Here is a 27,966-nt window from a genome sequence, read left to right on the forward strand (position 1 = left end):
CAAGGCAGGGTTCGTTAAGTAGCCACGATACTAAGTTTTTAACAAATGAAATGATGAAAAGTGGAGATCAATAAGGCTGGCGATGAAACAAAAGATGAGGTGCCATCGATATATAAATGAGTTCAATAAAGATGATGGAGTTTTGAGAAATACAAAGCAAAGAATGATTCTATCGCTGGCAGGTTTAAAATAAAGAAACTCGACATCCGGAAGTTTAGTAAGAATTAAGAAGTTCGATATACAAGAGAAATCGGTTCAATGACTTAGTGCTTGCGGGGGGGGGTAAAAATTCTTTAATGAGTGAAAAGACCAAGCTGTCACAAATGCAGTTATAGTGACCCAAATTCTCCAACACGTGTATGCTAATGAAATCTTATGATCTATGTACACAAATATGATGGAATTTTTATACATAGAAGGTTTCATTTGTGATTTTGACGACTTGGATTATGATGATTCATATGATTAATAATATTAGCTCTAATTATTTAAATGGAACATGATGATTAAATCAAGTATACTTGTTCCTGCAGATTAATAACACTAAGAGGAGGGCTAGGAGGAAGGGGTCGTCTACAAAGGAGTGAATGATTAGCTTGCAAAATGACTCAGATAGCGGGATCTATAAAATTTGTTGATGAAGAACATGTTGCAGGGCCGAAGGCAAAGCATGACGGTGATGAAGGGTGACCCAACCAGATGGGAGATATAACCACCGTGCAGATGACCAAAGTGATGCCATTCCAAATCTTTGGAAAACAATGACAGGACACAGAATGCTACAGGAGCATGCTAAAATAGAACATGAACAGCTGGAGATGACAAAAAATGAATTTATAACCTATTGTAAGATAACTACTTGTTGGCCCAATTTAATACAATTCAAGAGGGGGCTAAAAGTCATTTATTTCCCCAACTACTAGATTTGTCTCTGTCTGTCTCGAACCTCGCGAACTTTTGTCTTGTATTGGGGTTAGTTGAAAACAATTAAAGGTAGCTAAAAATGTGGTTGATGGTTGTTGAGATCAATAACCAAAAGCTGTCAGGTTTTCTCGAAGGCAAATTTCGGCCATTGATGAATTGAATCCTAGCCATTGATTCAAAATGTAAAAACTATAAAAGGTTGGTGCCTCTCTCTTTGTAAGGAGATAGAATTTTAGGTTTAGAAGGCAAAAGATATTAAAAGTAGAAATGAATTAGGAGTAGAATAGGAATAGTTAGGCAGAAATTGTTGTAAGGACAGTTAGAGCAGATGAATAAAGCATTGAAGCATGGTGTTTTGCCATTTGCCCTAACTTGTTTGCATGGTTTCTTTTCATCAAATTAGTTAAGGTTTAGTGGTTTTGGTGGTAAAGTGTGAGGATATGTGATAGATTTCAGGGTCATACCATTGGGGTTTTGTTGATTGTAAATCTCTATGCATGGTTAGTCTAAGCCTTTTGTTGCTCTTAGTTCAATTGTGAATGTTTGTTTTGATTGCGCTAGAATTGGATATCCAAATGAATGTTCATGGTCTGAAAATCTTCTATTCCCCTTTGGAGCTTGCACTATTCCTATGGAGTTGTCAGTTTATCTCTAGCTGAGAAGGAACTAGTTTTATTCGAAATCTATCTATCTGCAGCATCAACCATTGATATCGTTGTCCCTAGGATCTCTAAACCCTATCCCTTTGTTCTTTATTTCAACCAATTTGAGAAGTCAAGCATCACCAGAATGCCATACCAAATGCAGACCATTTTGTCCGATGCATAAGTCCCCTCGTGATTACCAACGAATCACATCGACACTGAGTTTTACCCTAGGCACAATAATGACTTGACATTAGGAAACTTGAGGTTATCCTATTTGGACAATCAGAGGGCATACAAAATTTCCTAACTCAAGAGAGAGTAGGATGTACTTGATGCATTTTATTCTATGTTGATGTAAGTGTCACATTTCCCCATCAACAAGAAAGATTGGAGTTTTCCAAAGAGGGAATCATTGGTTCATTGGGGCATGCCAACACCACATTGCCTGCAGAATAGTAGGCATGCATATCTTTGCTAGTATTGTTCATGTGCATAATAAGGTGTTTATACAGCCCCAAGGACTCCTCACACTTGGGCGTATGTATGGATTTCATTGAAGATCACTTTGATAGACTCTGTGCACCTGACCATAATACCCACCATCTCAATGGTGTGAATTCACTACTCCATGGACTAAATAACAATGTTCCATACAAACTCAAAATGGAGGACAACAATTTTTTCCTGAAAATCGAAGATGGCAAGGGGACAAGAAGTAACATGATATATAATATTTCAAAACTTATGAAGTATATGAATAGTTTGCACCAAAATAGAATAAAATGCTATGATAGATAATATTCATTTTAAAAAGATGAATTCACTTTTATATCATTTTCAATAATTGTACAAACAAAAAGGAACTAAGAACAAGAAATTATAAATCTACCAAATTAATTCTCAAATGAGCTACTCAATAACACAAGAAAATCTGATATTGTTTTGTATTTTTTATGAACATGAGGTTTGGCACAAGGATTAGGATCATAACTATGAAAAAAACAGAATTTCCTACTGATGATTAATCACAAAAGAATAAACTTAATAGTCCTCTAAATTATCTATAGTACAGCACAAAATAAAGAAGAGATGCAGCCATAAAGAAAAGAAAGCTACCAAACTCATACTTGGTAAAATATTCCCAGAAGCAAGTAACTCAGACCCTTGACCAATCTTGTTTAAATAATGCCAGATCTAACCTCCTTTTAAATTTTGCATAATTAAACATTAAAGTAGCTAGCAACTTCAGAGTTTTGACATATTTAGATGAAGCATTGATCACTTTGAATGTACATTTTCAGATGAGTAACAAGAAGGATCATCAATAGTTTAAGCTAAAAATAACACAACATATTTTAAAGCATTGCATTAAATTGGATAAAAGCATTTCGTTCCCATTAAGAAAACATGAGAAGAATTGCTCCTTTCCATTTTAATATTGCAATACTCAGAAATTAGCTGTTGATATATACTACAAAAGCATCAAAGGTTGCACAGGAGATGACTCTAAATGCTCTCTCCAATCTCATGTTCCAATGAACTAATCAATTGTAGGTTTATACAAAATTTAAATTACCCAATGAATCCCCAACACCTAACAAACATGTGTACCTTGCATAATTTCTATCATTAATCTACTCCTAGCAACATTTGCCATGAGATATTTCTTCTAAACATTTTGTAGGTGATTATCAGTCTCCACTGGAACACTTTTTTATAGATTAACAGAAATATGTCAAATAGAGCAATGAATAGAGAAAAGAGAAATAGAGAAATACCTTCATGCTCAAGTGAGGGGCATCGTCTGCACGAGTAATCAAGCAAGCATCAAGAACTGGCACATAAAAGTAGTCTGCCTCCTCACCATTTAATGTGCGATAAGGACTTGCCAAAAGGCTTTCATAAAGTGCAATCTAAGGTAGACAGAAAAAAAAAATAGTTAAATAGATTGTATCAAGGCATTTTTAACCAATTTCACCAAGAAAAGTAAGTCTTGGTTTGAATTAACGTGCAATAAGGACATGCCAAAACAGAAAAGTGAAATCTAAAGTAGACAAAACAGAAAAATAGTTACACAGATTGTATCAAGGCATTTTTTGACCAATTTCACCAAGAAAAGTAAGTCTAACCTGTTAATGCATTAGTAGCTTCTGCAAGATAAGACTTCTAACCTATTAATCTCCTTTGTTCTGTTTTGATTATGCTATCTGATTTATGCTTTCCGAACTGAATATGTTTATCGGATTACAACATTGATCATGATTATGATATTGACATTGATAAAAGAAGGATTAGATCGACGACTTGCTTAACATAGTTAAGCGTCGATCTAATGCTATCGGGCTAGTAACCCGATAGCACATTAATGTCAATCCATAAATGGATCGGCATTAATATGCTATCGGGGTATTAACCCAATAGCATATAGAATGCTGTTGTTATCGAGTTTAGTTCATAAACCTATTCGGGTCATTAACAAAGCATCTTAACTAAACACCGCTTCGAACAAGAGTTTAATTATTAATGTTAGTTACCAAACATAACATAGATCGGGATGTGCACTATGAAGAGGCACCGATCAATGGGTGCCTTGATCGGTCATGTCTAAATGACATAACCGGTCAAGACATCCATTGACCAGTCCTCTAAACATATAAAGCCCGATATGAATCATTTGGAGAAGACAGAGAAAAACGTAAATGATCTCTCTCCTTCAGCCTGCAAACGAAACAATAAAATATTAGACAATATTATCACATATATATAATAGTTCTTTTATTGCAATTGAATATAACTTTACATGGTATCAGAGCCAAGTTGATCGAACTTGAGGCTATTCAATTTTGTGAATAATTTAAGAACAAGGTTATATACTACATCACATTTCTCCAATGGCCACCGCAATCAGATTCGAAGACAGACTCGGAGGTGGCGATGATTTTTCAGCCTGGAAGTTCAGAATCCAGATGATCTTAAAGGAGAACAAAGTGGATTCATTTGTTCAAACTAAAAATGATCAACCTGAAAATGAACCTGACAAAACCGCATGGATTGAAGGAAATGAAAAAGCAATCAAAATAATAGTTGATGGGGTGAGAAACAACATAATGCCCATCATAAGAAAACATCAGACAGCCTATAAAATGTTGAAAGCATTTGAGAGCACATTTGATATATCAAATGCAAGTCGAACTCTGGCATTAAAACGAGAAATAAATCATATCACCATGAACAAGGGGGAGACAATCAACGCCTACTTTATGCGGATATCAATTCTAAGAGATGAACTAGCAACTCTGGATTACGAGATCCAAAGCAAAGAGTTAACACTCATTGCTCTAGATGGGTTGCCTAGTGGATGGAGTACATTCGTCCAAGGCATCAGTGCGAGGTCCAAGTATCCTAAGTTTGAAAGATTAAGGGACGATTGTCTTCAAGAAGAATCAAGATTGAACAAGATGGGAATAAAACAAAAGAACATAGATGAAGAACTTCAAGTCCTAAATACTAGCACAAATAAGACAACCAAGAAGAAGCAATTTAGGAAGAGGAAGGGTCATCAAGGCAAGAACACTTCAAAGAAAGACCTATCACATATTCAATACTATAGGTGCAATAAGTTCGGACACTTTGTTGCAAAATGTCCAGAGAGAGCCAAACAAGCCACATTTGCCAAAGCAGGAAAATCTAAAAGAGAAGATGACTCCCAGAACTATGTCCTCTACTCAGCACTTACAAGCCATGCATCAAATAAATCTAAATCCTAGGTGATCAAAAGTGGTTCATCCAGACACATTACAGGGTTTAGAGAAGTGCTAGACTCCATGACAGAGGATAATGAAGAGGAAGTAACCATCGGAAATGATTCCTCACATCCAGTTAGAGGAATTGGTTCCTGCACCATCAAACTGAAGACAGGCATATCATTGCAACTCGAAGGAGTACTGTATGTCCCCGACATTAAGAGAAATCTAGTCTCCATATCAGCCCTCGAAGATAACGGATACAGAGTGACCTTCATGGAGAACAAAGTGTTGGCTTGGCTGAGAAGCTCTTCCATCAAGAAAGTTAAAGTCATTGGTCAAAGACGAGGCTATTTGTATGAGCTATGCACAGAGCCCAACCTAGCCCTAATTCATGAAGCAACAAATGCAAATGAGGTCTGGCATAGAAGACTAGGCCACCTGAATTATAGAGCTTTGTCATCTATGGGAAACCTTGTCACAGGTTTACCTAAGTTATAGCAATATCATTCAGAGGCATGCAACGGATGTGCCCTAGGTAAAAATATCAAGGGTGCCTTCCATAATAGTACTAGGAAAACAAGCAAAGTATTAGAGTTAGTTCATTCTGATGTATGTGGACCCATGTCCGCTCCCTCTCTAGGAGGATGTTTGTATTATATAATTTTTGTTGATGACTACTCTAAGAAAACTTGGATCTACTTTCTGAAGTGTAAAGAATCAGAAGAGATCCTTAGTAGGTTTAAAGAGTTTAAATCACTGACAGAGAACTACACAGGTAACAAAATCAAAACCCTAAGGACTGATAATGGGGGGGAATACACATCAGAATTATTTAGAGATTTTTGTAAAAACTCAGGGATTAAGAGGGAGTTAAGAATACCTTATAATCCTCAACAAAATGGGGTAGCTAAGAGGAAAAATAGGACAATTGTAGAAGCTACCAAAGCCATGATTCTTGATCAAAATCTAAATATCAATCTTTGGGCAGAAGTAACTAACACTGCTGTGTATATACAAAACAGATGTCCTCACTCTCATCTTGAAGATAAAACTCCTGAGGAAGTATTTACCAAACTAAAACCAGATATCAGCCACCTTAGGATATTTGGGTGTCATGTCTATGTACATGTACCTAAAGAGGAAAGACTAAAACTAGAACCTTCTGGAAAAAAGGGGAATACTTGTAGGATATAGTGAAACATCCAAGGCCTATAGAATATATATACATGGTCAGAAAAATATTGAACTTAGTAGGGATGTAATCTTCGAAGAAGAGTTAGCCTTCAAAAGAGCCTTAAGTACAATAGAGTCTGAAATCTATATCACCACTCCTAACATAGAAGAAGACCCTACTCCTGAGCTTCAGAGGGAGAATCTTGAGGAAACTATAGGTGAAATTCCAATCCCACCTAGAGAAAACCTCAAGAAAAGACCTCTATGGGCCACCAAGACTGTAGTAGAAGCTCAGAAGTTTGCTGCTCCTTCAGGAACCTTCAGGGAAAGCAAAAGACCTAATAAGTTCACTAGCTATGTTGCTCTCATAAATGATCTTGTTGGTTGAAAATTTTGTACACTTGGGGGAAATATACAAAATTGTGGTTTCAACCACAGCACACGAGTAAAAACTCTCCTAATTAAGGGAATGCTCCCCCTATCTAACTAAAACTGAAATAAAAACAGGATGGGACAGCAGTCTTCCTTCTTTCTTCAAGAAAGACAATATCCTTTTCTCTTCACAGAAAAGGATAGCGATTGAAAATGAACAGCAGTAACTGCTTTCAAGTGAAATGAGAGAAAGGAAATGAAGTTTCCTGAAAGCACAAAGACTTCCGTCACTTCCTTCGGGACGGGAAAGCAATATCAAGCTCAAAGACTTGACTATTGGAAGTCCTATCTACCCTTTGATATATTAAATTTTTACAATGAATAAAAGATAACAGCTCAAAGACTGGAATAATCTATTCTTTTAACACAAAGGCAAGAACTAATGCAAGCTCAAAGACTTGCTGCTATTTCTTATCAAACAGTAATTTTCCTCAAGAATAGACGCAAGCTCAAAGACTTGTTGCTCCTTCTAGAGATTTTCCTATTTTAATTAATCTTCTCTACTTGCAGCTCAAAGACTTCAAATCAGATTGGACTAAGCTCCTTTAGAAACACTTTGCATAGAAGAAATAAAAAGATTCAAACTCAAACATGTAGCTCAAAGACTCAAAACTTGAGTAATCCTTCTTTCTTATTCTTCAAAACCTTCAATTCACATACATAAGCTCAAAGACTTCTTGCTATAAATTTGGCAGAGTTTTTGCTTGCTTTCCAAAAGATGATAATTACAATGGACCTCTCAAGTATTTATAGAAGAGGAGCCTTGAGAAAAAGGTGGGAGGATCCTAACTAACTTGAGAGATTCTCTCAACCACCAAGACTCATTTAATAAATAACTGAGACTTCATTAATTAACTAAGAGTTACTCTAACTAAGACTTATTCCAACTACAGTCCTAATCGGACACAACTTGTAGTTGCCTTACATGTAATTACAAAAGTGCAAGTAATGTGTAACTTCCATTTTACAAAAGTTACTTTTACATGTAACTTGTCTAAACAAAATTACAACTAAAGATTACAAAAGAGGGAAAATTCAACTAAGTGTTGAAAAACACTTAATTTGCATTTTGTGAAGACACGAATCTTTGAAATTTTCGGATGCTCGCTTGTAGTTCCTCGGGATTCGGTTCATGGGTGTTCTTAGCAACAACCATAGTCTTCACAATAGTGTCGTGACAGCGGAGGAGCGTGGAATTGCCTTTATCCAGGATAGACTGGATCTCATGCAAAAAGGTTTGGTGTTTCATCAATGCTTGAATTGAAGCTGCTGAGAATTGTTCGCTCCTCCATTCATTATGAATCCTCATCTGTAAATCAGCAAGAACCTCTTCTTCTGGAATCGGCTCTCCATCCTAACTTACTATATTGCAAGAGGCCCTTTCACAATGTGAGACAATACCTCGATTGACTTCATCCCGGAATCTTCTTGCATCACTGATCTCCTCAATGAGGGATTTAAGAACAAGGGTCTTGTTTTCCATGAGTTCCTCAAATTCCAAGTACATGACCCTGGAAGAGATGATGGCGTGCTCCTGCAAAATACTCAGCTATTGTTGGGGCATGGTACGCCAGATTGCCAGACTTTTCTCAACACTTTCCAGATTCTTTTTGAAAGTGTTAGAAGTCTGATCCAGTTTCTCCTCAATGGTTTCCAACTTAGACATTATTTGAAAAATGTCTTTTACCACTTGTACACATTGATCATGAAGCTGATCAACCCAGGAATCCAGTGCTTGTACTTTCTGAGCAGCCCTTTCCACTCCACGAATCGATTCTTGGGAACCAGAAGAACCTATGGAGTTACTCCCTTCAGCAGCAGGTTTTGTGATTTTATGAATAGCTGCCATGAGCTGTCGGTTTTCTTCTTCTAGCTTGTCTTTCTTTGCAAGAAGATCGTCGCACCTTTGCACTAGTGAAGCAACAGAAAACTGAGCATCATGTTTAATGACCTCATGTGTTTGCTTGCCCAATTCTACCCTTGTGACCTTATAATCAACAGCTGACATTTCATCAAGTGGTTTATCTGCAATAGGTTCCACAATTTCAGCTACTTTCATCTTGTTGCTATCAACAGTTACCCTAGAGATAGTCTTCGCCTTCTTAGCAACTTTGGATCTGGACTATTTGAGTTGCTGGTAGTCAAAGGCATCAGGTGAGATCTCTTGCTTCTTTCTTTTCGGGGTGAATGAACTAAGCCATGGAGGCAAAGTCATCAACTCACTTCCAGCAGTAGCTGTAGGCAAAGGAGAAGCAGTTTCTGTTTGAATTACCGTGGTAACCCTGGGAGGAATATCTGTTTGAATAGCGACCACGGTTTGCTCAGTTAACAATGGACATGAAGATTGCCTCATGAATTCTTCAAAACCAGAAGTGGAAGTATCGATTTCTGATAACTGAATGCAAGTGGGATTATCTTCAGGAACTTTCAACACACTTTCTCGTTGTTGATCAGGAGAAGGCTCGTATGCTGAAATTGGAACTGCATTCTGAGGAGACTCATCTATGAGCAAATCAGGAGGAGAAAGAGATGTCTTAATGGAAACTGGAGGAATGACCTCGTGAGGCGAGTCTGAAACTGGAGACCTGGGCGCATCGTCAGATTGCTGCCCCTCTTCTGGATTATCCAGGTCGATCACCCGAACGTGGAACCATGATTTCTCCTTCCCATGAGTAGTCGTCTCCTCAGGAGGAAGCACTACTGCACGACTAACTCGTAACTTGATCCTTGTGCCTGAAGATGAAGCACCCTCCTTGTTATCAATCTGAATCTCAGACTTCCATCCAAGAGGCCCTGTAGAATCATCTTCTTTACCAACCTTAATTTTGATAAGTCTAACAGCATTACTTTTCAGCCATGCGTTAGTGTTGGCCAAGATAGGCTGAAATCTGTCAAGGATGGAGATGCACTCCTTGTGTGACCATTGGATCAAAGGAAGTGGAGCTTCCTCAACCCTTCGTGAAATGTATTCAGGATCAAGTATATGCCCGTCATCGATCATCCCTTGTGGGATATCTGCCAAGTTCAAGTCAACAATTTGCTCAACAGTGAGCCTGCAGTAATCCATCTTCAGAACTTCGACTTCCGTGCGGAGATCTACCCAGATGTCTTCAATGCGATGAACATGCACAAAGGATTTCTTGATCTTCTCCTTCATACCTCTATAATCAAAATCAGCTCTAGGTTTGAACCTCTTAAGCTTGATTTCCTGCAATTCAACCTCCATGGCCTTAGCCTTCACAGATGTGACAAGGGAGTATCGACCAATTTTCAATGGGTTTGTGCTAGAGATCCCCATTCCAACCTTGTGTCTAGCAGACTGAAAAGTATGAACAGCCATGATCTGTCTTCCCAACTCCATAAGAATTATCTTATCGGTTGGGTATCTTGGAAGCATGTATGGCTGTCCATCATAGCATCCAATCCTCATATAGGTGAAGGTGGGAAATTGCAGGAATAAACACACATACTCAGACACCTTGACCCATGCCTCATCTGATACTGTTTTGTTTCTGAGATCCACGTCAAACTGACACATGAAATATCCAAAGAATGCATCTTGGACTCTTCTGAAATGCAGTCTGCTAGGTTTCAATGGCAACTGGTCATAATATTCCCAAATTGGTATAAGCGAGCGATCACCCTTGGTAGAAAGACCTGAAAAGTGTCTAAGTGACGCTGCTAAATATACCAGATAAGAATTCATGAAGAAGGTCATAGTGGTAGGAACTGCTGCAAGTTGTTCGCACAAAGCATCGCTGATGATTTCACCCCATGAAATGTGATGCGACTGCCGTATGAACATGATGAATTGATACATCCATGGCTCAAAGACATTAGAGTGCTCAAGGCCCATCATCCTATTGAGAAGAGTGATAGTGTCTCCTATCTCCCACTTGAAATCACAACGGTACAACTTTGCCCATCTTGAGAAGGAAGGACGTGGCTCTTGGATCCACCTATTGATGTGTCGCTTGCAGTCTTTTTCCCTTTTCACATAATACTCTGCTGCACTTTCTTTGGTGATTTCCATATAAACAGGTGCAGGAGGTATTTTGAAGACCTTCTCGATTGTATCCACATCAAGACAAATTATAGCTTCACCATCATCATTTTTTATGACTCTTGAGTCTTTGTCAAAATGATGGGCGCATGCAAGAACAAACTCAGGTTCTAGGGCAGCCACTGGGAAAGAAGATGCATGATGGATATGGCTGTCCAACAGCCGCTGCAAGTTGTTATCCTGTGGATCTTCTACCCTATTGATGAGTTTAGCCATATCAACGTGCCCTATTTTCGTGTCCCTGATGCGATCCAAAGGAGAAGAAACCTAGGAAGGTGCAACCTCATTCTGGTATTTGTCATATTTGTATTTCATTTTCTTTGGAGTTGGCGATGCCGGCAAATCTGACATTGATTGTGAACCTGGAATGCTGTGATGAAGACTTAAAAGAGTTAAGGCAACATCATAATCAGCTGCAAATATCATTTTTTCTTCTTCAAATGGGTAAAACTTTGATCTCTGAATTTCACGGTTTTGTGAGAGGAAGAGGGGAGATATGTAGAAATGGGAAAATCTTGACTTTGACCAATTTCGGATCTTGGGAGAATTTTCGCAAGTATACAAGTTGGAAAGGACATACATGCAATCGGGGTTTTAAAACCCGAATACAAGTATACTTGTAAATTCGAAAATGGAGAAATGGGCGTAAAATGAGATTCTGACTTGCGGAAAATGATGGAAATGGAAAGTATGGATATGGGAAACGTGAATGAATAGAAACAGGAATATCTGGGAAAGTCATTTTTATGAAAATGGGAAGAACTCTTCAACATGTAATCCGGTTTTTAAAACCCGAATTTGCAAGGGAGGGGTATTTCACACTTTTCAAGCTTGGAATTTTAACCAAAAATGGTTAAATTCCTTAACCGTAGGGGAAGAACAAGAATTTCCAGCGAACTTGTAATCGAGATTAAAAATCCCGAATACAAGTTAAGAAGGAATTTTGAGAACAACAATGCAATTCAACAATTGCATTTCAAGGGGAAGATTTCTTTCACGAAAACCAATTTTTTGGGGGAAGAACATCACATGCCAAAAAATGTAACTAAATAATGAAAAATAAAGAAAACAAGAAAATAATAAAATGAAGAGAAGAAAGGAAGGAGAACATACCTTTCTTAAAAATGCAAAATGCTTCTCCAATAATGCAACAATTCTTGAGATGAAGAAGCACAACCGGAATATCAAACCCTTATCACGTTTTTTGTAAAAATGCCCCAAATATAGCAGCAATCTTAAACTTGGAGTACCAAAATGCCAATGAGAGTGTGCATCCAAGCAAAACGCCTAAGGTAGAGGAAGAAGCAATGATCCAAATGATTGAAAACGCTGCCAAAGGGAGAAAACGTGGCCAAAGGAAATCATGTGGCCACCATAATAAACTCCAACAGCATCATTAAATGGTGCGAAAACCCTCTCTCCCTCCACGCCTAGGTAGAAGAAGACAAAACGCTTAAGGAGACTGCAGATTTATGAAGTAAAAACGCCCAAAATGTGGGTTTAAAGAACCACCTTTTTTCTGATTTAGCTCCAAAAACCAGTCAATATAACCTCCATTTGGCATGAAAGATGTTGATGATTGCATGAAAATAGGGTAGAAGCAAAAACACCTTCCTTCCCTAAAAAATCTCCACAAAAAATTGCTTTGAAATCTTCAACAAATCAATTTTGCATGAAAATCGGGTTTTGGGAGACACATGACAAGTTCGATTTGTCCAAAATGAAGCAAATCGGGTTTTAGATAGAAAACAACAAGTTCGATTTTCACTTTTCCCTCTTTCATGTCAAAATCAGGTTTTTTAAGACAAATAGCAAGTTTAATTTTTCACTTTTTCACTCATCAAGCCAAAATCGGGTTTTTTTGGACAAATGACAAGTTTAAAATTGTAAAAAATGCACTTTCATGTCAAAATCAGGTTTTTTGGAGCAAACTGTAAGTTTAAAAATACTTGTAAAAGGGAAATAAAATCCCTACAACAAGTTAAAAACACTTGCACATATGTAATGGGGATTTAAAATCCCTATTACATGTGAAAACCATTAAAGTAGGGGTTTTTTGAACAAACTGCAAGTTTACTTGCAATTGAGCCAAATAATCCCTATTTTAACTAAAAATGACCAAAAAACAATTAAAAAGATAAAAACAACAAAGGGGAAACTTAAAATAAATTACAAGTGACATATTTAAAATAAAAGTGCACATGTAATTGATCAAAAATTCCCCTACAAAGACCATAACAATGAATATCATTAAAATTTGCAGTTTGAAGAAAATTCTCCACCTGCAGTCTTGGTTTTAAAACCAGAAATTGAAGGCATAGCAAACGAACCCAGAATTGGACGAAATTCGAAACGTAGTTCGAGAATGGACTGAGGATCAAGTCAATCCAAGGATTAGTCGAAATTCTGCCTCGGGAAGCATGCCATAGAGTAAAAATTTCAATTTTTTTCATAAAAATTTTACCGTAGTGGTCCTTCATTTTTGAAAACAAAAATGAGGACAACAAATCTCTCTCCTTCAGCCTGCAAACGAAACAATAAAATATTAGACAATATTATCACATATATATAATAGTTCTTTTATTGCAATTGAATATAACTTTACATAACCACCATTTACACAAACACCTTTAAATGCTTATAAGAAGTAGAAAGACCAAAACTATTACTATCTTAAATTATTCTTGAGCAAAAAGGACAACAAATAAATTGGTTGAATAGTTAACTCTATATTTGAATTTGTTTTTTTAACGTATAATCAGCCAATGAGAGATTCAATTCTAGCTAACCATATGTAATGTCCCCACAATTGTTTTTCAATTTATTTCCAGTTACAACACAAAAAGAACCCGTTAAGGATTAAAAATGGTAATACAATAATACTGAAATTGTAACCCTTCCACTTTCTGGTCACCAAGAGCCCAATATGGGAAGGTGAGAGCATATGGTGTTGAGGGGATCGTTAGCTTCAAACAATTGGAAATATTACAACGCTTGGGCGGCAAGCCAGCCCCTTCCGCTTATCTAATGGGTGATAGAAATGCAGATAACAACTTGGCAGTAAACCAGCGAGTAACAACCAAGAAACTGAAGCAACAATCACTCAACCGCTTATGTAGCGGGAGGACTGGAAATGAAATAAACAATCAAATCTACTGCTTATGCAGCAGGAGGACAGTAATACAAATAATGATATAGGCGGCAATCCAGCCTCTTCCACTTTTCAATGTGTCAACATGCACAATCCAAAAAGAAGTTGTTAGTACCAAGGAAGCAATAATCATTTGGGGAATTAATCGGCAAAACAAAAGTATAAGATTTTTTCAAAAAATGGGGAAAAAACGTAAATAATTGCAGAAAAACAATCAAAAACTACTTTTTTGATATTTTAGGGCATTTCCATAGCATAGAGATATTGTAGGCAAATAAAATAGACAGTTGAACACATGAATTGCAGGAAATAGATTTTCATTGTTTATATTCATATTACTGATTACGTTGCACAAAATATTCTACACCATAAATAATATCTAGATGGTGATAGATGTCAAAATGTCAATTACAATATAGTTTGTGACTTTGAACAAAGTCAACCTGTAAACTAAGTACAAAATTCCAAAATATCAAATGTAGGCAATGACATGCTAGAGGGCAGGAGGCCCTAATGATGAAGCTCCTGGGTAAGAGCATGTCCTAATTCGTTCAACCTATTCAGGACCAAAGTTGGCTTGCCCCATGAGATCAAAATTTTCAGTCTCAAGCGGACGATCAACAACAACATAATCATCATCAACATCATCATCAGCATCAGCATCATCATCAGCATCAGCATCATCAGCAGCAATCAACTCACACTCTGGATATATCTCATCGAGGTCAATTGGCAAACCTTCCTCAATAGTTCCTGATTTGCCCATGTAGAAATTAGTGTTTCCCTTACAAGTGAAAAACACAATGAATAGTGAATGCAATTTTAAAAACTGCAACTATATATTAATATTCTCACCTTGAGCTTTCCTTATCTTCAAGCGAAGGTTGTGATGAACAAATACCAAGTCATTCAGCCATTGTTATGATGGGCGGTTGCGTTTCTTGGAATGTATGTGTTCAAAAACACTCCAATTACGCTCACAAGTTGATGAGCTGCACGGTTGGCTCAAAATGCGCACTGCCATCCACCTTAAATTTGGTATTTCGTCTCCAAAAGAAGCCCACCATGCAGCTGAAAAATACATTATATGGAGATGATATTGTAAGACTAAGAATATCTTATAATCTTAACAAACTTAATGAGCATGTTGGCAAAATAAAGAGATTGTCAAAAGTTTATAGAGTCTACCTGGTTGAATAGTCTTTCTGCTTTGTATAGCAGCCCTACAAAAGAGAAAACCCTTAACATGCTTGTACACTTCCAACTCTATCGTAGCCGCATCAAATTTTTCCAAGTCAGGAAACATTTTTTCCATGCACTTGAAGAAGCCTTGTTTGATCTTACCATCAATTTCCAAGAAGTCAGTCTTATAGAATAACAAAGGATTGAGAAAGTATCTCGCAACATGGAGAGGAGTGTGCATCTGTCCATCCCATCTCCTATCAATTATGTTCCACAATGGCATATACCTATCCCTGTTATTTTCCATCTCACTCCTTATCACCTCCTTGGCCCTATCCATGGCCTCATACACATATCCCATGGGGGTTTTTTCCCCATCCACTAGTCTCAAGACTTTTACTAAAGGCTCTGAAAATTCTACAATCTGCTCAATTGTATCCCAAAAGGTGGTAGAATACATATACTCTGCCACTGCTATGCCATTTGCTTGAGTTGTGAAGCCAGACTCCATCCACTCAGCTGAAACAAACATTCGCCTCAAATTACCTTTATGTTCACATAATGTTTGTAATGCAAGGAAATATGTTGCAAACCTTGTCACCCTTGGTCGAACTAGCTCCTTGCCTCTTGTGAAAGAGCGCATTATAGCCAAAACCCTCATGTGATTATAAACAAATTTGGTAACCTTGTGAGCCTTCTGAAATGCTGCCTTAACCCATTCAATTTTTCCAATGTCCTCTAGGGTTAGATCAAGGCAATGAGCTGCACATGGTGTAAAAAACACGAAAGGTTATTTATCTGTTAGAAGTCTCCCTGCAACAACACAAGCAGCAGCATTGTCTGTGATAAATTGAACCACATTTTGTGGCCCTACATCTGTAACTACCATGTCATACATCTTAAACAATGCATTTGTGGATTTCATCATATTAGATGCATCCACAGATTTCAGAAAAACAGTGCCAATCTCACAAGAGACAAGGAAGTTAATGAGAGTTTGGTTCCTTCTATCTATCCAACCATCGGACATGACACTGCAACCAGTTCTAGCCCACTGTAACTGATGTTGTTTAACAACATCTTGAACATCCTCCATTGCATCTTTCAGCATACCAACCCTCAATGACTCATAAGATGGGGCTTGAAACCCAGGTCCTATAGCTGCAATAGCATCTACCATGGGTTGCCAATATGGATTTCTAGAAGCATGGAATGCCATGTGAGAGGAGTACCAAAAATTACCAATTGCCTTCTTTGCTTGTTCAGTGACAGTTTTCCTCCATCCTATACTCTCCAAAGTGGTTTGTGATCCTAGTGTAGTACGAGGTTGGAAGAAAGTATTAATGTTTCCTCCACCTGTGTTTGGTCCACGTGCTATAGAATTAGGTGTTGACCCACATTCCTTGAAACTCCCATCTTCGCCATCCTCCTCACCCAAATGGTTCGTCCTAGGATCTACAAAACTAGAACCTAGTTCAACCCCAATTCTTGCCTTTTTGGCCTTACTCTCAGCAATCCTGTCAAGAGATTGCTTTGCTTGATATGAGACATCTGCAGGGCATGCTTTGCATATCATGGTGTTATTTCCTCGTTCTTTGGACAAATGCCATTTGAAACAATAAATTCCACCACTGATCTCTTCTAGACACCAATTGCACTTGACCTTCGTGCTACTAGGAATTGTTGTGCAATGTGTCCACGCAAAGTCTTTTTGACATGGCATTGTGATCAAGAATTAGTTTTGCAAAAACATTTTAGTTTAGTCTTTAACTTTTGAGGGATCTATGGTTGGGGTTGTGTACAATAATTGCATTTGAAATTCATTGACATGGGAAATTGGAAGTGTTAATGTAATTGATTATCAAGTTTACAACAACAAAAGAGATGGTAGAAAGTAGAAACACAAATCAGAAATTTGAACAATGGAGAGTAATCAAATCCCAAACAGAATTCAAAGAGATGTACCCATATGAGGGCAAAAAATGTTAACAATATAGCTGTAACTCTTTTCTAGCTTGCTGACCTATAAGTATCCATATAAAGTGACAAAACTATCACAGCAAACAATTCATAATCCAAGACCTCCAAAAATCCCTAACTAGCTTCAGAAAACAATACAATTAGATGTCCAATACAAAGCTAATCCAGTTTCTTATGATGGTTATTCTGCTAAAATGAATTGCATAAGGTAGAAGCCATTAATATGATGGTTATTCTACTAAGGTAGAAGCCACTGGCTAAAATTAATTGCATAAGGTAGAAGTCATTGCCTAAAATGAATTGCATAAGGAAGAAGTTTAATTTTAGTCTTTGAATTAGCCACTGTCATTAATGGCATAGAAGTCACTGTTCATACTTTCATACAGATAATATTGTTGACATGTTCATACGGGTAACACATACAGTAATACATTGCAAAACCACTAACCCAAGAAGCGAAAAAAGTGCCCCTGAAAACTTAGGGCTTTGGACATGCACAAGTTAGGTTGACAGGTGCCCCAGCAGAGCAATGAACTGGAGGACTGACTCGACTGTAGCAGTAGAGATGTCAAGTGAACTCACCTTCAAGAGGCACCTAAATACTGTTAGTCAAGAAGAGAATGAGGTGGATGTGACAAAGAATCTTATCAAGCAAGGGATTTGACATGTGCTCTTATATGACATTTGACATTTGGCATGTGCTCTAAGAAGTTAACAGTCTGATACATTTGACATGATTATTATTGTCAACACAATTATGTTGTCCTTTTCATCAACAGTGTGGAAGTTTTCAATCATTGGCTTTATGTATGTATTACTGTTAACAAACTACCATTAGCATGTGGTCTGTTATTACATACAGTAATACGTATGTATTACTGTATGTAATAACAGACCATATGCTAAGAAACTACCATTAGCATGTGGTCTGTTATTACATACGTATTACTGAATGCAATAATAAGCCAAAGACATCGCAAAAAAGTAATAATAAATACGTATTACAGACATACAATTTTTGAAGAAAAAAAATAATAAGCCAAAGACTTCCAAGGAAATTAAAATCTGATACAAAATAACAGACCGCATACGGGTAACACGTTAGACAAAACATACCCAGTATTCTCAGAGGGTCTCGCCAAATTCTGGAGGTCTGCGACTCTACCGAACTCGACTAGACAAAACATACCCGGTATTCTCAGAGGGTCTCGCCAAATTCTGGAGGTCTGCGACTCTGCCGAACTCGACTTCCTTCATAGGTGAACCACCTCGTGTGCCTTCCTTCGCAGCTTCACGCGATATTTTGGTTGTTTCCGAAGCAAGTGTTGAATGAATACATCGCGTGAGCCACTATATAGCCATTCGCAGGTTTTTTCTTCATAGTTCACGGGTTTTGTTTTTCTCAGTTCGCGGTATTTTTTTGGGTATTTGCGCGATTTTAGGGTTTTTTTTCATGATTTTTAGACGATTAATCACACGAATTAATCGCGATTAAATCGTTGACTGAGAATCCGTGATTTTTTGAAAAAATTGAGGCCATCAGCAATTCCCGATTAATCGGGTATAATCGCTAGTTTTTGCCGTTTGTTGCTTCTATGGTTAGTACTACTAACCAGCTTTTACATTGCAGCAATATGAAATATAGAATAGCAATGATGCTGTCCACTGCTGATAAGAATTTCTATGCTCCCCACACACTGCAAACTCAAGAACACCCAAAGATAATTCCCAAACACCAACCACAATTCTGAAATGTAATTTCCAACAGCATAACACACACCCAAACAGCCACAACAAAACCCACAGAAATTCTCACAACTTCACTGAAACAACTCGGAATGACACAAGAACTGAAACAAACAATTGCTAGAGGAAAGGTGACTACACTAGGAACACCAAACCATCACAAAAATCACCTAAACAAATCTGCACGCAACCCAAGATTGCCTCAACATGGTACGACCAAGCAAGGGGGGCAATTTTGCAATATAAAATCCAGCAAACTAAATTAAGCTCTGCAAACTAGAGGAAAATATCGCCTAGGGTCAAGAAAGATTTAGATAAAGTACCCAGAACACACAGGTGAACACACGATGACTAATGAAGATAAACCTCCTTCAGCACACCCACACGACCAACAACCTAGACACCCCAAAAACACTTTGACACAACTGAAAACTGATACAAAAATCTGCAACATCATCTTCAATCCACTCCTCTGAATGAAGAGCAGTCTCTGGCTTGACTAGTTGTTGTATTGCAAGCAAGAAATCGAACTATGGCTAGGAGGTAAGCGTTCCCCGAAGCTTCACTTAACATTTTGGCAGCATTTCGTTATGATTTGTTCAAAAGATACAATGTGAGTCCCAACACTCATATTTTATAGACTTGGAAGCTAAAATTCAAATCCAAATGGCGCCCAAACTTCAACCATTTCATTTCATGTCCCCTTCCAGATTTGGCACCCCACTTCATGTCCTCTAGGCGTACTTTTTTAATGGTCACAAACTTATAAAACATTGACATTATAAAGCATAAATAATACTGATTCTTGGCGCCACCTGACTTAGGGAAAAATGTGACTTAGGATAAAATAATATTTTCACCCTTCCTAAGTTGTCCATCCATAAAATAATTAAATATTAAAATCTCATGTCTAAGGTATTAATATATTAAAATACCTTCTTCTCAATTACTAATTAATGCCAATTCGAGCCGGAAACTGAAGTACTAGAAATCACCAAAACTGAACTGGGTTAGAGCATTGAACTAAACTACTAAAATAGCACTATCAAATATAATACTTACTAAAAATGGTAAGTCTCGAAAGCATCTCCAAAAAGATTGCTCTTCGAACCCTGTGGATGAACTCTGAAAACCAAAAAAAACCCAGAAATTTTGATGGCTGCCACCAACTTACTAAAAATAGTAAGTTCAGAAAACTTTTCTGAACTGAATGCATGTCACACCCCTACGAAGATCTCAGAAAACCCAGAAGGAATCAACAGTCTGAATTGTAGAATTCCAATTAGTCAATCATCAAACAGCTCCCGCAAACCTCCAGAAAAGTTGGAAACCCTAATTCTGCTTCCAGTTAACCTACGGGTCTCCGGAAAAGGCTAATGGCCAACTGAACTTCTCACCACTGAGAAGGGGACATTACAATCTGCCCTCCCCAAGATTGCTTTCCCTCAAGCAATCGCAAGTCTAGATGCTACAGAATCTCCTCATTCTCCCAAGTCGCATCCTCTATAGGTAGGTTCTTCCACTTTACTAAATATTCCTTGATTGCCCTCCTCCTCAAGGAACGTTCTTTGGAATCAATAATCTCCTCCGAAATCAAAACCAACTGCCCTTCCTCATCCAACAGAAGAGATCACATCATTGTGCCCAAGCCCCTTCTTGAGGCGAGATACGTGAAATACATTATGCACCTTGCTACTTGCTGGTAGCTCTAACTCATAAGCCACTGGTCCAACTCCCATGATGACCTTGAATGGTTCATAGAAACGGGGCTTAAGTTTTTTTGCACCACTCTTCTTAAGGGAAGACTGTCTGAAGGGTCGGAGTCTGGGGTAGACCATGTCCCCAACCTCAAAAGTACTCTCAACTCGCTGCTGATCAGCGTACAACTTATGTTGATTCTAAGCGATCTGGAGATTATCCTTCAATTCTTTCAACACATCCTGACACTGCCGCACCATATCCTTTGCTTGAGGGGTTCTGCTATCCCCAAACACCAAATCAACAAAGTTGGGAGCCTCATAACCATTCAGAGCCATGAAGGGGGACATTCTAATGGACATGTGGTAGGACACGTTGTAGCAGTATTCTCCTAAATGGAGCCATCTTACCCACGCCTTTTGCTGCTCAGAAACATAATTATGGAGATAACCCTCTAACCCCTTGTTAACAATATTCGTTTGTCCATCTGCCTGCGGGTGATAACTAGTGCTTAGAGTGAGCACTGTACCACACATTCTGAAAACTTCTTGCCAAAAAGTGCTCAAGAATTTGTTGTCCCTGTCACTTACAATGTTTTTGGACACCCCATGCAGCCCAAACACTTCTCGAAAAAATACCTCAACAACTTGAGCTGTTGTAAATGAACAAGTGATGGCAAAAAAGTGAGCAAACTTAGTTAATCTATCCACCGCAACATGTATGCAATCTTTGCCCTAAGCTCGTGGCAACCCCGTGATGAAGTCCATTGATATACTTTCCCATTTTTGATTTGGAATTGGCAAAGGTTGCAACAAACCAGCTGGTGTCATATGCTCATCCTTGTTCATCTGGCAGGTATGACACTCCTTGATGTATCTCAAGACATCATTCTTCAACCCCTTCCAAGAAAATCTCTCTCGGATCTGTCTACATGTCTTGAGAAAATCTTGCTGACCAGCAAGGGGAATGTCATGAAAAGTCTGTAAAAACTTCTCCTTCGGCTTGGATTCAGGCACTAGAAAGATCTTCCCTTGTACAAAATCAGCCCATTCACCAATTTGTACTTTTCATCATGAAAAGCACCCTCTATGATGCTGGTTGCAAATTGATTTTTAGCATAATCAATGAGCAACAGTTCCCTCCAATCAGTAGTAAGCTCACACAGTGAGCTCAAGTGACGTCTTCCAGACAGAGCAATAGCCACAATATTGTTTTTTCCTTTGACATACTCAATGTCAAAGTCGTAAGCCTGTAGCTTACTCACCCATTTCTACTATCTCTCATTCAAATCTTTTTGATGCATGAAGTGCTTGAGACTATTATGGTCTGTTTTAACCACAAATTTGCTTCCTACCAAGTATTATCTGAAGTTGGCTAATGCATGCATGATTGCAAGCATTTCCTTGTCATAGATTGAGTAAGACTTCTCAGCTCCACGTAACTTTCTACTCTCAAACACTATAGGATGCTTCTCTTGCATCAAAACAACACCAATACCTTCTTCTGATGCATCACATTGCAACTCAAAGGGCTTGGAGAAATCAGGTATTGCCAAAATAGGGCACGAGCTCATAATCTCCTTGAACTTGTCAAACATTCCTTGTGCCTCTTCTGGCCAACTGAAAGCCCCCTTTTTAGTGAGATCAGTAAGGGGAGCAGCTAGCAGTGAGTAGCCCTTCACGAATCTTCTATAAAAACCGCATAGACCCAAGAAGCCCTTCAGATGTGTCAAGTTATCGGGTGGAGGCCAATCAACAATAGCCTTGATCTTTTCGGGATCTACCATAACTCCCTCTACACTGATGATGTGACCAAGGTAGAGCAGCTCCCTCATTCCAAATTCACATTTGGACTCCTTAGCAAACAAAGATTCTGACTCCAATATACTGAGCACTTCATCCAAGTGCTGCAAGTGCTCTTCCCAAGACTTGCTGAAGATGAGAATGTCATCAAAAAAGATAAGCACAAACTTTCTCAGCTGCCTCTGGAAGATTTTGTGCATGCATGAATGGAATGTCGTGAAGCATTAGTCAAGCCAAAGGGCATGACTAGAAACTCAAAATGCCCAAAGTGGCATCTGAATGCTATCTTTCCAATAATTGGCTCCCTCATGCGAATCTGATGGTGCCCTGATCTAAGATCAATTTTTGAAAAGAAAACAGCTCCATGTAGCTCATCAATAAGTTCATCAATCCTAGGAATGGGGTACCGATTCTTGATAGTCTTCTGATTTAATGCTCGATAGTCCACACGCATGCGCATGGTCCCATCTTTCTTCCTAACTAGAACCACCGTTGAAGCAAAGGGGCTCTTACTTGGACAAATGAAGCCCATGTCCAAGAGTTTCTTGATGGCCTTCTCTATCTCATCCTCCTTCTTCTTAGGATACCAATAAGGAGTGGTAATAACCAGCTTGGCTCCTTCTAACTCAATAATGTGTTCAAACCCTCTATCTGGAGGTCTCCCAGGTGGTAAATCCTCGAAAACTTTGTTTCTTTTTGTGATTAGTTCCTGAATATATGAAGGATATTGTCTCTTCACTTCAATAGGGTCAAATGGCATAATCATACACTCCGCTGCCCACTCAACTTGTCCATGCCGAATCAGCTTCTCCATCCTCATTAATGACACAATACGAGGGCCTCCATTAGACATCCCTCTCAACACTACCTTCTTTCCTTCAAACATGAACTTTAACTCCATGGTTTGCAAATTAAGAGTGATCTCTCCAAGAGATCGCAGCCACTGTATGCCAAGGACCACATCATCCGTTCCTCCAATGTTGACAACATAGAAGTCATCCTTAACTTCGTAGTTACCCAGCCTTAGAGACACATTGGAAACCATCTATTTGCAACAAATGGTCGACCCATCAGCCACCATGACTTTGAAGTCTTCAACTTCATCTGTGACAAGGCCTCTTTTGCAACTATTCTAGCATCAATGAAGTTGTGAGTTTCTCTGGTGTCAATTAGAGCAACGAGTCGATGCTCTCCCAATGTTCGTCAAACTCTGAATGACTCATTCTTATGGAAGCTTGAAAGTTGGGCCATTGCCTTCCCTCCCCCTTTGTCTTCATCAGCCTCTTCCAAGACATCCTCATACTCACTTTCTTCCAACTCTATCTGATGTTCTGAAATTTCAGATTCTGATCCATCAATAGAATAGGCCTCCATGTGATGTGCCTTACCCTTGCCATAACATCTATGATCCAAGGCCCATGGTTCTTTGCAAGTGTAGCACAAATTCTTTCTTCTAAGCTCCTCTTGAAGGTCATTGTCCATCCTAGGAGAGAATTTCTTGGCTGAATTGGAAAACCTTTTCTTATCTCTCCTCGGAGAGAAGGGCTTGGGCTGAAACTTAGGCTTTGGTGCAGCCAACTCCATACTTCTAGCCTTCTTGACTACTTCACCAAGAGTTAATGGATCAAACGCCTTTACCCAACCCTTCAATGGTTCCTCCAGTCCTTCTGTGAAAAGGACTACAAGCCTCTTCTTGGTGATGTTGGGCACCATCACTGCAAGTCTTTGAAAATCTTCAATGAAAACTTCAAGTGAAGCTTGTTGTTTCAGCTGAGAAAGCTTGCGGAACTTCACCTCTAGATCTTTTGTGTCAAACCTCTCAATGAGCTTATTAGTGAACTCATTGTAGGTCACAATAAGACTATGGCCAAGTGTAACCAAGCCATGGTACCACCAATCGTGAGCAGCCCCATCCAAGTGCAAGGTGGTAAACTTGATTGCATCTTCTTCTCAAGGACAAATAATTGTCTACCTTCTGAACCCACGCTCTAGCTGAACACTTATCACTCCCATCAAAATGAGCTAGAGTCACCTTCCCAAGAGCTTGTTGATACTCTCTCAAAGCAGAAGAACGGTTGTCATATTTCCCACCTCTCTTCTATTTCTGGTTCATGAATTGGTCTAGGGTGAGAATGTTTCGGATCTCCGCTGGAAGAAAAGCATACACCAAATAACTAGCTCTTATCTCCTCGGCCATTGGGACCTCCACTTCAGGTGGTGATGCTTCTCTTGGAAGAAAAACGGATTGCAAAGGTTTTGTAACAGACCCAACAGGCGTACCTCCATTGTTACTCCCCTGGTTGCTTCCATTTCCATTTCCTCTAGGGTTATTAGAGGTGCTGGCATCATGTCCATTAGTGGTTTGATTAAGAATCCCACCAAAGTTTTGATTTAGTTTTGCCAAGGAAATCATGTCCATCATAGCATCAAATTTCTTCTCAGCTCTCTTTGCAGCATCATTCTGACCTGATGTTCTTTCGGCCATTGAATCAACTAAATCCACTAAATCAACTGTTATCTCTCTGTTTCTCAAAACCTCTGAAAAGGTTTCTTCAACTGGGACAGATGGAATTTGATACTGCTGTCTTCTTTGCTCTTTGTTGTAGTATTGGATGTCTCTGTCACTCATGGAGAATTATGTTCACTCTGAACACACAAGCTGGTAAGAAAACCAGCTTTGATACCACTGTAATGTCCCCACAATTGTTTTTCAATTTATTTCTAGTTACAACACAACAAGAACTCGTTAAGGATTAGAAATGGTAATACAATAATACTAAAATTGTAACCCTTCCACTTTCTGGTCACCAAGAGCCCAATATGGGAAGGTGAGAGCATACAGTGTTCAGGGGATTGTTAGCTTCAAACAATTGGAAATATTACAATGCTTGGGCGACAAGCCAGCCCCTTTCACTTATCTAGTGGGTGATAGAAATGTAGATAACAACTTGGTGGTAAACGAGCTAGTAACAACCAAGAAACTGAAGAAACAATCATTCAACCGCTTATGCAACAGGAGGACTGGAAATGAAATAAACAATCAACTTTACCACTTATGCAGCGGGAGGACAGTAATACAAATAATGATATAGGCGGCAAGCCAGCCTCTTCCACTTTTCAGTCGGTCAAGATGCACAATCCAGAAAGAAGTTGTTAGTACTACTAACCAGCTTTTACAATGCAACAATATGAAATATAGAAAAGGAATGATACTATCCACTGCTGATAAGAATTTCTATGCTCCCCACACACTGCAAACTCAAGCACACCCAAAGATAATTCCCAAACACCAACTACAATTCTGAAATGTAATTTCCAGCCGCATAACACACACCCAAACAGCCACAACAAAACCCACAGAAATGCTCACAACTTCACTGAAACAACTCGGAATGACACAAGAACTGAAACAGACAATTGCTAGAGGAAAGGCAACTAGACTAGGAACACCAAACCACCACAAAAATCACCTAAACATATCTGCACGCAACCCAAGGCAGCCTCAACATGGTACGACCAAGCAAGGGGGGCAATTTTGCAATATAAAATCCAGCAAACTAAATTAAGCTCTGCAAACTAGAGGAAAATATCGCCTAGGGTCAAAAAAGATTTAGAGTAAGTACCCAGAACGCACAGATGAACACACGATGACTAATGAAGATAAACATCCTTCAGCACACCCACATGACTAGCAACCTGGACACCCCAAAAATACTTTGACACAACTGAAAACTGATACAAAAATCTGCAACATCATCTTCAATCCACTCCTCTCAATAAAGAGCAGTCTCTAGCTTGACTAGTTGTATTGCAAGCAAGAAATCGAACTATGGCTAGGAGGTAAGCATTCCCCAAAGCTTCACTTAACATTTTGGCATCTTTTCATTGTGATTTGTTCAAAAGATACAATATGAGTCCCAACACTCATATTTATAGACTTGGAAGCTCAAATTCAAATCCAAATGGCACCCAAACTTCAACCATTTCATTTCATGTCCCCTTCCAGACTTGGCGCCCCACTTCATGTCCTCTAGGCGTACTTTTTTAATGGTCACAAACTTATAAAACATTGACGTTATAAAGCATAAATAATACTGATTCTTGGCACCACCTGACTTAGGGAAAAATGTGACTTAGGATAAAATAATATTTTCTCCCTTCCTAAGTCGTCCATCCATAAAATAATTAAATATTAAAATCTCATGTCTAAGGTATTAATATATTAAAATACCTTCTTCTCAATTGCTGATTGATGCCAATTTGAGCCGGAAACTGAAGTACTAGAAATCACCAAAATTGAACTGGGTTAGAGCATTGAACTGAACTGCTAAAAATAGCACTGCCAAATAGTACTTACTAAAAATAGTAAGTCTTGAAAACATCTCCAAAAAGATTGCTCTTCGAACCCTGTGGATGAACTCTAAAAACCCCGAAAAACCCAGGAAGTCTGACGGCTGCCACCAACTTACTCAAAATAGTAAGTTCGGAAAACTTCTCTGAACTAAATGCATGTCACACCCCTACGAAGCTCTCCGAAAACCCAAAAGGAATCCATAGTTTGAATTGTAAAATTCCAATTAGTCAATCATCAAACAGCTCCCGCAAACCTCCAGAAAAGTTGGAAACCCTAATCTGCTTCCAATTAGCCTATAGGTCTCCTGTATAGGCTAATGGCCAGTTGAACTTCTCACCATTGAGAAGGGGGCATTACACCATATTAAGATATTGGTTTTGATCGAACATTTGAGGACAATAATGTTCTATTACATAGATTTTTTCCCATTAGAAATCAAATATTAGTCTAGGGAACCATTTTTTATGCAACACTGACTTTGTTGTGTGCCTAGTATCTTCAATCATCTCTACTTATGCGTGACAAAATCTCAGCCTTCTTAGGCTCTTCTTCTTTGTTACTCCTGGCTAAGTAGTCATCTATGTCATCAATAGGCTGAACCTCTATCATCTTCTTGCTTTTTTCCATGCTTCTCATCAGCCAATCAGGAATAGCGGCCATCTCCATACCATTATCGAGACACATCTCTCGATCAAGCTCGTTCAGTGCCGAGATAACATCATCATCATCATCAGGACTCAAGTCATATACGTTCTTTCCCAAGCTAACCTCCAAAAGGATAGTGGGAGATGTCGACTGATCATCATCTTCATTAGGTGGAGCAGATGTAGTTGTAGCATACAAGTCTTGAACACTCTCTGGTAATATCACCGTGTTGGAACACTGTTCAAACTCCATGTTTTGTTTCGACACTTCAATTTCTTTGATTGATGAGGGAGGCGAAGGAATGATAGGCAAAGGCATGACAAACTTTTGCTTCTTCTTCTTAACCTCCTCAATCTTCTTCCCTCTAACCTTGACTTCTCTTGGTGTATTCTTCCTTCGTTTTGGAGCTTGATTCTCCTCATC

The 27,966-nt window shown here is 38.6% G+C and overlaps 1 protein-coding gene across 2 annotated transcripts in view; it reads right to left on the reverse strand.

Moving 5' to 3' along the window:
• LOC131060391 (uncharacterized) overlaps positions 1 to 27,966 on the reverse strand; it is a 104,111-nt gene that overhangs the window by 26,758 nt on the left and 49,387 nt on the right. For both annotated transcript variants that reach the window (XM_057993608.2, XM_057993607.2), the window contains exon 7: positions 3,350 to 3,484. In XM_057993608.2, coding sequence (XP_057849591.2) covers positions 3,350 to 3,484 — 135 coding nt within the window. The remainder of the gene's footprint in view (positions 1 to 3,349; positions 3,485 to 27,966) is intronic.

The sequence above is a fragment of the Cryptomeria japonica genome, chromosome 4 (assembly GCF_030272615.1).
Source record: "Cryptomeria japonica chromosome 4, Sugi_1.0, whole genome shotgun sequence".
In the NCBI taxonomy this organism is placed as follows: Eukaryota; Viridiplantae; Streptophyta; class Pinopsida; order Cupressales; family Cupressaceae; genus Cryptomeria; species Cryptomeria japonica.